Below are 12,137 nucleotides of genomic sequence, written 5' to 3'. Positions count from 1 at the left end.
CAAACTTATAGGATTTAAGAGTAGGAAGATATTGGAAGTCCATATCTTCTATAGCTTGGATCGAAGGGATACGTTCTTCCCGGATTTTGTATGACTCAAAACAAGTATGGTACCTATGTTATAGATCTTGTCTACGACCAGGTACGTGAAACAAGAGTTTAAAATAATCATATTTGGGTTATTTGGATTGGGTGGAGGAATAAGAGGTCGGTTTTGACTTGAGCGACTAGACAATGTCCTAGGTCGTTTAGGATTTGACATGGTTTAAGAATCGGAATAGAATATGTAACTTGCAAATTTAAACACATGTATGCAATATAATCAAACCCAAAACTCAAATGAGTCCTCAATATTTCAAGTTTCTCTAAACCGAATTCTAAAGGGCAATGTTTTGAAAAACTATTTGGAAAATAATGTTTGAAAATCATAATACGTATAGTTTTTATGAAAACAACATAATTGAATCAAAAACATCAATTAAAACAACAATTCTCGATTTTTTATATTTCAAAATTAAAAGATAATTTTGAAAAATTGAGTGTTTTTGATGAAATTGGTTGTAAAATCATCATATAACCAATGCCCGATGTAATGTTCATCTTAGAACTAATCAAAACTAGTCCTAAGTTCAAAAATCAATGAAATATAGGATTTTGAAATATTACCTTGAAAATTTGGATTTTATGAGAATGTGATGTTGTTTGCAAGGATTAGAAGTTGAAGAAAGATCTAATTCCGACTTGTATTTGATGATTTTGGTAAAAATGGAGATTTAGAGAGAAAGAGAGGATGAACGACGTTTAAGAAAGAAGAGAGGTTTTGAGAGAATGGCTTTTCTGGTCGTGATATATCCAGAACCCGTGGGGGGTATCGATTCCCTCAAGGAGGGAATCAGTTCCCATTCAAAGGGGGAATCAGTTCCCCTTCAAGGTGGTATCGATTCCCTCTGCACTAAAACTACTAAAATTTGATTTTAAACACTCAAAATGCTAAATTAATTTTCTCTAGTGGTATTGGCAACTCATATTACGAAAAATTAACTATGTTCAATCAATCAAATTTATCATTAAAATTTATTTGAACATATAATCAATTTTTCACAAAGAATCATAAACTCCCCCTAACTAATAGCAAAGAATGCAATCAAAATTTATTATAAGCATTTTTCATTTATTCTTAAAAGTGCTAAAATTATTTTAAACACTAAGTGAAGATAGGTAAGTTAAACCTAATTCTCTCCTAAGTGTCCAAAATCTTTCCTTGTCTAAAGGTTTTGTAAAGATATCCACTAATTTGTGCAAAGTATCAACAAATTCTAGAACTACATCTTCCTTAGCGACATGGTCTCTAATGAAGTGATGTCTTATTTCAATGTGCTTAGTTCTAGAGTGTTGGATGAGATTTTTAGTGAGACAAATAGCACTAGTATTGTCACACTTGATAGGAATTGTACCTACTTCAATTATATAATCAAAAAGTTATTGTTTCATCCATAAAACTTGTGCACAACAACTACCAGCTGAAATGTATTCGTCTTCAGTAGTAGATAATGCAACACAATTTTGTTTCTTTGAAAACCAAGAAATCAACATATTTCCAAGGAATTGGCAAGTACCAGAGGTGTTTTTCCTATCTAATTTGCATCCTCCATAATCCGCATCATAAAAGGCATGCAAGCTAAAGCTAGAGTCTCTAGGATACAAAAGTCCTAAACTAGGAGTGTCCTTAAGGTATCTAAAGATTCTCTTAACAGCTAGTAAATGTGATTCCATAGGACATGATTGAAATCTAGCACATAAGCAAACACTAAACATAATGTCTGGTCTACTTGCAGTTAGATAGAGCAAAGAACCAATCATTGACCTATATAATTTAACATCCACACATTTACCTCCTTCATCCATGTCAAGCTTTGTAGAAGAGCTCATTGGAGTGTCATGAGGTTTCCCATTTTCCAGTCCAAACTTTTTGAGCATATATTTGATGTACTTAGCTTGATTGATGAAGATGCCATCTTTTCTTTGCTTGATTTGGAGTCCCAAGAAAAATGAGAGCTCTCCCATCATGCTCATCTCAAATTAACTTTGCATTAGCTTGGAAAATTCTTGGCAAAGAACATCATTAGTGAACCAAATATTATATCATCAACATAAATTTGAACTACTAATAAATATTTACCTTTATGTTTTAAAAACAATGTAGTGTCAACGTTCCCTTTTGAAAATCCTTTTTCAATTAAAAAGTTTGACAATCTTTCATACCAAGCTCTAGGAGCTTATTTTAAACATAAAGCGCTTTTGTCAATTTAAGAACATGATTTGGAAATTTTGAATCTTCAAAACCTGGAGGTTGTTTCACATACACTTCTTTTATAAAACCATTTAAAATTGCACTTTTAACATCCATTTGATATAATTTAAATTCATGGAAACATGCAAATGCTAATAACATTCTAATTGCTTCCATCCTATCTACGGGAGCATATGTTTCATCATAGTCTATGCCTTCTTCTTGAGTATAGCCTTGAGCAACAAGTCTAGCCTTGTTTCTCATTATATTACCACTTTCATCAAGCTTATTCCTAAATACCCATCTAGTACCTACAGTAGATTTATTACTAGGCCTTTCAACTAATGTCCATACTTTACTTCTCTCAAATTGATTTAACTCTTCTTGCATAGCCAATCCAATGTTCATCATTTAATGCTTCTTTAATATTCTTAGGCTCTATGCATGAGATAAATGCAACATAATTACAAATATTTCTAAGAGAAGATCGAGTTGTTACCCCTTTGGATGGATCACCTATGATTTCACCATCCTTGACATAGTTGTACTCTCTTGGGTAAGATGCTTCCCTTTCTTCAATGGTTGGATTCTCGAGAGGATCATGAGTTTCCTTATCTTTCGTTTCTTCCTTTAATGATGGTTCTTCAACGTCATGTCTAACGTCATTTGTATTATAATACCTATATCATCATTCAAACAAGAATCCTTCATCGGAAGGAGATTATCATCGAAAACAACATGTATAAACTCTTCTACAACTAAAGTTCTTTTATTAAATACTCGATAAGCTTTAGAATTTAAGGAATAACCCAGAAAAATTCCTTCATCTCTTTTAGCATCAAATTTGTCAAGATTGTCTTTACCGTTGTTTAAAACAAAACATTTATATCCAAAAGGATGAAAATAACTAATGTTAGGCTTTTTATTTTTAAAAAGTTCATATGGAGTTTTCTTCAAAATAGGCCTAATCATTACTCGATTTACAACATAACAAGCAGTATTTGTGGCTTCAGCCCAAAAATATTTTGGCAAATTGTTTTCACATAGCATGGTTCTAGCCATTTCTTCTAAAGTTTGATTTTTCCTCTCAACAACTCCATTTTGTTGAGGGGTTCTAGGTGATGAAAAATTATGGATAATACCATTAGAATTACAAAACTCAGTAAATCCAAGATTTTCAAATTCAGTTCCATGATCACTCCTAACACTAGTTATAGAGTATCCTTTTTCGTTTTGGATTACTTTTGAAAACGTGATGAATTTTTCTAATGCTTCATCTTTAGTACTTAAGAATAAAACCCAAGTATATCTAGAATAGTCATCTACCAAGACAAATGCATATTGTTTTCCACCCAAGCTAGTAGTTCTAGTTGGCCCAAAAAGATCTATATGGATCAATTGTAATACTCTACTAGTTGATGATCCATTAATGGATTTAAAACAAACTCGCTTTTTTTTCCTTTAACACAAGCATCACAGATTTTATCATTATCAAATTTCAGTTTAGGCAGCCCTCTTACTAAGTCTCCTTGAATTAACCGTTGCAAAACACTCATACTAGCATGTCCTAGTCTCCTATGCCATAACCAACTATCATGCTCATCCTTAACAACTAGGCATAAATTAGTCATATTGATAGAATCTAAATGCACCATGTAAATGTTTCATATTCTATGACCAACAAGCATAATCAAAGTAGATGCAATGTCAATCAATTTTGCAAACACTTAATTTAAAAATAAGACATGTATCTTTTGTCAAATTCATCTAATCAGATTATGCTTTAATCCATTCACATACAAAACATTATGCAATGTTGATAATCGAGATTAAGAGTACATGCATAAAGTTTTTGAAAATGTTATGCATTAAAACTTTATAATATTTAAAAAAAATCTATGCATAATCTTTAATAAAAATTTAAGGTCAAAATTTTGCAAAACCAGAGTTCTTGAAAAATCGATATCAATTGTTAAAGAGATATCAATTACATTTTAAAAACAATTTTGACCAAAAATTAATATGATGAACTAGAGTTTATAAAACATTACAAAAAATTATTATGTTCATCATACAATATTTTTCAACATACATGAGACAAAACATAATCATTTAGAATTATTTAAAATTTAAAACCTCATGCATGCATAAACTAAATGAGCAACCAAATAAAATAAAAAAACATTAAGTTTAGAGGTTACCCATTCCTTTTTCATGTGTGGCTAGAGCATCTTGAATATCATCATCTTCATCACCATTGCTCCCACACACCTACAAGAGACATTTAAGTAGATTTTGGTATCCAAATTGCTTTGGATCCTTGAACATTAGTTTCAATGCCTCTTGTTCCTTTTGGAACCCATACTTGTCTAATTTTAAATCGTTTTCCTTTCTTTAAAGGACAAGTATGTTCCTTATGACCATGATAATGTCAATGTGAACATATTGTCATTATTGAACTAGATGAATTATTTAAAATGATATCTTTTTCTTTTGTTAAACATTCAAGCTTAACTTTCAAATCGAAATTTTCTTTTTCAATACTTTCAAATTTCATTTTTGAAAGCTCTAAATCCTTCTTCAAGATTTCATTTTGATTTTCAAAATTCATTTTCGTTTCTAGAAGAAGTTTGTTTAATTTGAAAATTTCTTTTTCAAAGTTTTCAGATTTTATTTTTGAAAGCTCTAACTCATTTCTCAACATTTCATTTTGATTTTCCAAGTCCGTTTTAGCTTTCAAAAGAATATCATTTTTAGCAATAAATTTAGAAATCAATTTATTGTATTTGGAGTTCATGGTCTCAAACTCCGAAAATAATTCATCATAAGCATATTGTAACTCATTAAAAGATTTTGAATTTAATCTATTTGAGTTAGAAGATACCTTTGGCTCTGTAAGAGCTAATAGAGACATCACCTTTATTGGTTCTTCTTCTTCCTTGTCTCCATAGATCTCCTCAAGCTTATCCCACATCTCCTTGGCATTTGAACAAGAAGAAACTCCTTTATATACATTAGGATCAATTGTACAACACAACATGTGCATAGCTTTTGTATTTTGTTGAGCTTTCTTTCGTTCTTGATCACTCCACTTTTTTGCCTTCTTTGTAGAAGAAGAATATCATTTCTCGATCATCATCCAAGCTTCCATATAAAATGATTGGATAAATATCATCATAAGCTTCTTCCAAAGACGATAATTTGTTCCATTGAAGTGTGGTGGCACGTCAATTGGTCTGGATTCTTCCATGGAGAATGAACCGGAAGTGGACGCCATCTTTATCGATTTAACTCTTCCCGGATCTACTCAAGAGGCAGTTAAACCTTCAAATGAGTCAAGCTCTGATGCCAATTGTTGAGTTAATCGATCGATGGAATTGGCCAAGAGGGGGTGATTTGGCAATAAAATTTTGGTGGAAGCTTTTGTAGAAAATTGAAAATATTTGCACAACGATTTAGAGTGGTTCGACATTCTCAACCAAAGTCTACGTCCACTACCTTAGCTATCCACACTAAGGATTTTCCAACAAATTCACTAATTTGTTCTTTATTTTGAGGTCAAAGAGTAACCTTACAACTCCCTCAAGAATTATACCCTAAATTCTTGAGCACACTCTTTTTCAAAGAGAAATACACAAATTTGCAAACTTACAAGGTAGATTGTTTGCACAATTCTAGAACAAAGAAAGAACACTCAAGGATAAATACAATATAGCACAAATGGTGTTCTTGAAAGAACAATGAATATTGAATGAAAAATAGGCTTGAAGTGCTCAAACAATGAGTTTGATGCTTTCTCTTTGATTCTCTCTCAATTCTTGATAATTGTTGTTTCTTGTTGTTGATCAATGGCTTCTAAGCTTGTTTAAATACACCTTGAATCATTTCTGAACGTTGGGGATCATTAATGAAGTTATTGGAGCTGTTTAAGTGTGAAAACAATTAATATTTCTGCTAGGAGCGTGGGGGGAATCGGTACCCCCTCATAGGGAATCGATTCCCTAAGTGTAAAATTCAAATATTTCAACCGTTGAACAGAGGGGAATCGATACCCCTTAGGGTAATTGGTTCCCTCCGAGCATTCTGTTTTTCTCGGAGCCAAACCATTCAGGGGGAATTGATTCCCTCTGAGCAATCTGGAATTTTTGGCTTTGAAATGGTTCGAAATATTTTGTAAAATTGTTTTGAAATTATTTTAAGTTTAAAACTTAATTTTACACTTGAGTAAGGATTAAAAATGACATTTCAAAGATTTGGAGTAATATTTTGATATTCGAATAATTATATCGAATATACTTAGAAAATCTTTTTGGAAAATCTTAAAATTCATTTATCTTAATTTGTTATATCGAAATATCAAAATATTTTAAACAGTTTTACATTATGTAAGTGGATTCTAACTCATATACACATATATATGAGTTAGAATTCACTTACACAGTGTAAAACTCATATAGTTTTACATGTTTTTAGGATGGTTGGATGAAAAAATGACAAACTCAAACAATATTGGATGCACAGTTTTATGTTAGAGACTACGAACTTAGAAATATACATTAAAATTTTAAAAGTACAAAATCATAAAATTTTAAGGAATGTAAATTTAAATTATCAATATAAAATATAAAAGATATTTAAATTATACGACAATTTGAAATTTTCGTGGATGGGTTCGCATCCTAGGGTAGTGCCATAGAAGCCCATTCTCTGTTAACTAATCTCTTCGGGTGCGTTTGGTTCACGGAATATAAGATTACCAGTGGGAATAAAAGATTACCAGGGAATAGGATTACTGGGAATGTTGTATTTTGTATTTGGTTGATTTAGCTGGAATGTAAGATTACTGTGTTTGGTTAAAGGAATAAAAGATTATTGAAATGTATATTTGACCAAATTGTCCTTATTATATATTTGTTTTTTTAACAAGTTGGAAAATATTTATATATTTTCTTTAAAAAAAATAAATTCATAAAATTTATATAATTTTTTTTACAAAATTGAAAATATAAAAAGGTTTAATGAAAGAGTAAAATTTTATTTTAACCCATGAACTTCATATAAAATTTTAATTATAGACTTTTTTTTGTAAATCTAAAATAGTTTAAGGATAAATTTGTAATTTAACCTTCGTAGAATTTTTATTATTCAATGACAGAATAATGATATTTTTTGAAAAAATAATAATTTTAAGGACATTTTAGTCCAAAATGTCAGTAATCCAATAATGCCTAAGGAAAGAGATATATGACATTCCCGATAATATACCCAAAAAATCCACTATTGGTAATATAAGATTACCGGAATGACATTCCCGACCAACCAAACGGGGGAATGTAGATTCCATTCCCATGGGAATCTCACATTCCCCCAACCAAACACACCCGTTCTAGTAAAGGACTCTTGGAAACTTCACTTGCACGTAGATATTCACTCTTGTAACTATTATTATCAAGATAACACTGGTAGACATATGAAACAAAGCCCCATATCGCCAATACCATGGGAATCACCTTCACTGCATCCATTTTGTCATGGAAAAACAACACAGTCATAATTAGAATAACTGCAACACACTTATGGCATTGGAGAAGAGCGAAGACACTTCCAAAATCAATCCCGTTGTGCCCACAATCAAAAACTGTGAAGCTATAACCGTCTCGATCAGGGTACGCAAGTTCGAGAACTTACTGAGTCCGAACTCCGCCATCTCCATCGACAAACCTCTCCATTTTTCGACGGTAAAAAGTCCCACAACGGCGGCGAAAGTGACAACCAGTGACTAATACATAACAATTTTCAACACGTGCTCCTTTTAGGAGCTTCTTGAAGGAGAGCTGTGTTAGAGAAAGCGTCAATCCATACAAAGCGGATGCACCGATGGTGCACACGAATCCGACTGCGTATTTCCCTTTCGAGACCCCACTGTGGCGGGCCGGATTGGTTTGAGATATCAGGAGGGTGGAGGATATGGTTAGTAGAACTAGTGAATTGAGTACAAAAGGAGTGAACTTTTGTGAATGTGTCTGTATGTGGAATGCTTCCGGATTGGTTCGATTAATATTATATGTTCCATGAAATGCTTCCGGCCAATTTGTTTTGCAATTTCGACTCCCTGTAAAATACAACTAATCGATTTAATTTTTAAAAACATAATTAAAAATAGGTGTTTAATATGTAATATTAATCGATAATAATTATCATCGTTTCAACCCTTTTCAACAATAATAATAGTTACTCAGTCCACTAAATTTAATCATTTTGATTTATAAAATTATCTCATTCAAAATATTTTATTATAAAAATCAACAAACAATAATATTTGTACTTTTTTATTCTTATTTATTTCACTGTTTTATACAATGACGAATGCATACTTTATTTAGGATGGACACATTTCTATCCTTCAAGTTTTGTTCGATTAGTTATTTATTTTATTGATTGTGCTCACCCTAAAAATTTATTTATGCCCACTTCATACAAAAGATTTTGTATTGTTAATATATGTGTTCATCCTTAAAAATATTTCTTAATTCATCGCTATTTTTACACTTACCAAAAAAATTTTGTCCAATCTATCAATAACATTTTATTGATAATTTTATCATTTTCCTCATTTTATATAATTTTACATGTGATCAGATTTATCTCCTAAAATTATATATTTGATCAATATGAGATACAAAATATAAGACCTGGGAATAACATTGTATTAAAATGATTTTTTTTAAATTATATTAAAATGATTGTATTTTAAATTCAAAATAATAAATGTATCCATGCCGTTGTTGTTTTTGTTACCGTTGTTGTTGTTGTTTTTGTTACCGTTGCTGTTGTTGTTTTTGCTGCCATTGCTATTTTTTTTCGTTGTTGTTGTTGTTGTTGATGTTGTTGATGTTGTCGCTGTTGTTGATGTTGTCGATGTTCTTGTTGTTGTGGCAGTGACGAAAACGACGATAATAACAACAATGACAGTGATAACAGTAACGACAACGATGAGGACGATAAAAAGAGAAAATAACAGTGACGACAATGACAACAATGACGATGGAGACAACGAAAATGATGGTAATGACGACGACGATAACAACGACAACGATAGTGACATCAATAATGACAACGACAACAATAGGGCGGCGATAGTAGCAACGATGACATCAATGGCGACGGTGGTTACGACAGTAAAGATAATGACGGTAACAACGATAATGGTAGCGACAACAACAATGACGATGATGACGAAGGTAACAACGGTGATGACGAATACAACGAAAGTGATGGTGGCGACGATGACGACAGAGATGACAGTGATGGAAACAACGGCGATGACGACGACAACGATGGTGATAAAAACGACGAAGATGGCGACGATGACGACAATGACAACAATGACGAAGATTACTACAACGACAAATACTGCAACAATGACGACAGTTGCGATTGCAACGATGACGATGACTGTAACAACAACGACCACTACGACGATGACAATAACGATGGATGGGATTATGAAGATGGTGATGGCGATGACGACGACGATGATGACGACAATGACAACAATGATGGAGACGATAGTGATGACAACAATAACATCGACGACAAGGATGGTGACAATGGCGATGATGGCTACGACGTCGATGAAGGCGATGACAACAAAGATAACGACGACGATGATGACTGTAATGACGACAATGATGGAGACGATAGTGACAGTAACAACAACAGCGATGAAAAAGATGACGATGGCTACGACATCTTTGAAGGCGACGATAACAACGCCAATGGAGGCGATGATGACTATGGTAACGATGGTAGTAGAGACGAAAAAGACGACACATATGGTGATAGAGACGACAATGACGATGACGATGACGGTGACGGTGACAACGAATACGACAAAGTCTGTAACAACGACGATGATGATGATGACTGCAACAACGACGATGACAACCTTTGTAATGACAGCGATAGTGGTAACCATAGCGACTGTAATGATGGTGACTGCAACAACGATGACAGCTACGACGATGGTGACAACACCAACGACAGTAATGGCGATGACTGTGGTAACGAGGATGCCGACGATGAAGATGACTGTAATATTGGCAACAACAATGACGACGATGGCAATGACAACGATGACAAGGGAGATGAAGATAATGACTGCAACAACGACGATAATGACAATGACATCAACGGTGATAATGGCGACAACCATGACAGCGGTAATGACAACGACGATAATGACAGTTGTAGACACTAGTTTTTGTCCTATTTACTATTATTATTATTATTAAATAATTATATTATTGTTACAAGCCCAATACAATAAACCGGGGCCCAATTGAAGACAAATCTGGAGCCCCAGTTACAAAGCAAATATGAAGGCCCATTTACAAGAACCCGAAGGTCCAGACTCGAGAAGACAAACTGGAGGTCCAGACCCGAGAAGTCCAACCTGATCTAGGCCCAGATTACAGACGACCCAACAGGCCCGAACTCTTCTAGGGTTTTTTCACACACATCTTCAGCCGCCTCCTCATCACCACCGTTTGATCAAGATGGAGATGACTGAGCCAGATTCGCCAATAGAAACCCTAGGGTTTCATTACAACCCTAGGGCTATTCCGGTCGCCACCTTAGGTTGATGATGAGCTCACCATCGCCGCCTCCAAGTGCTCCAGTCAGCAGTTGTCACGCCACCACCGCCTCACCAGACGAATCCAGAAGATCTTGGTGCATTTAATGCATCCAACAAGATAATCGCACACATCATCATCCCTAGAGTGAGTCACCACCATAGTTTCGGTGACTCACTGAAGGGTTCATCATTATGAACGGCACTCTAAGGGCTATATAAACCCTTACCTGTAAGAGAAGAAAAGGGGACAACGAAGAAGAAAGGAACGATAATGACACAGACACGAACAAAGAGCAAGGCTAAGAGAGATATGAAGAACAAAAAACACGACCATGAAACAACATGAAGACAACCAACCAATAGAAAAATAAAGAGAAGAGACTGAGAAGCTTACCCACACTCGTCAGAGCCTTCACGCGTCACCGGAAACCGTCGTCTGTTCGAATGTATATTCTTAGATCTGGGGAGCTTGGGGGACTTTTAGAACAAAATGAAAGTGGATCTAGGTTCAGGGGAAAAAAGGGCTTTGATTCGGGGTAATTTTCTGAATTCTGGCCACCGGGGTGGTTGTCGGTGTCGGAGCACGGCGGTCGATGGTGGATAGTTATCCCTCTGGTAGAGGGTTCTGGAGAGAGGGAAGGGAGAAATTTTATTTCTCTTACTTAGAGAGATAGGAAAGGAAAAAATGAAGGAGAATGGCCGATTGGGGGTATTTATATCCTTCCACAAACGATATCATTTTGGGGAAGGGGTATCTGTGTATTTTGGGCATGGGTAAACCTAGTTTGTGGTCCATGTACTTTGTAAGCCTTAGAATTTGGTCATTGGAAATCAATTTCTGTGCATTTCAATTTGGTTTTCAAATTTTATTTTAGTTATATTTTAGTCACTAACTAGGATGTATATATTTTAGGTAAAATATTCAATTTAGTCCTTTTAATTTTAATAGCTTTCATTTTAACCCCAAGTAGTAATAAAGGTTAAATTATTTGTAGTACATAGATTTTGTGATATTTTCATTTATGGCTATAAGTTTTATTATTTTATAATTTTATCCTCTAATTTAATATTTAATATTTAATATTTAATATTTTTAATTTTTAATATTATTTTTGGTTTATTTATAATTATAGTACCTAATATATTAATTATTTACATAGGTAACTTTAAACTTTTGTAGTTTTATAATTTGATTACTAAATTTAACCTA

At 33.6% G+C, this 12,137-nt stretch overlaps 1 protein-coding gene and 1 pseudogene across 1 annotated transcript; one reads left to right on the top strand and one right to left on the bottom strand.

Moving 5' to 3' along the window:
* Nucleotides 1–7,646: 7,646 nt before the first annotated feature.
* LOC120120574 lies at nt 7,647–9,394 on the bottom strand (annotated as a pseudogene).
* Nucleotides 9,395–9,399: 5 nt separating this feature from the next.
* LOC120120573 (uncharacterized protein DDB_G0290685-like) lies at nt 9,400–10,549 on the top strand. Its single transcript, XM_039140182.1, has 2 exons — nt 9,400–9,428; nt 9,502–10,549. The coding sequence occupies exons 1-2, from the start codon at nt 9,400–9,402 to the stop codon at nt 10,547–10,549; spliced, it is 1,077 nt and encodes a 358-aa protein (XP_038996113.1).
* The last annotated feature ends 1,588 nt before the right edge of the window (nt 10,550–12,137 follow it).

The sequence above is a fragment of the Hibiscus syriacus genome, unplaced genomic scaffold (genome assembly GCF_006381635.1).
Source record: "Hibiscus syriacus cultivar Baekdansim isolate YM2019G1 unplaced genomic scaffold, ASM638163v2 tig00110339_pilon, whole genome shotgun sequence".
Classification (NCBI taxonomy): Eukaryota; Viridiplantae; Streptophyta; class Magnoliopsida; order Malvales; family Malvaceae; genus Hibiscus; species Hibiscus syriacus.
Note: the sequence above shows the minus strand (reverse complement) of the source record. Positions and strands in the feature narration are given on the sequence as shown.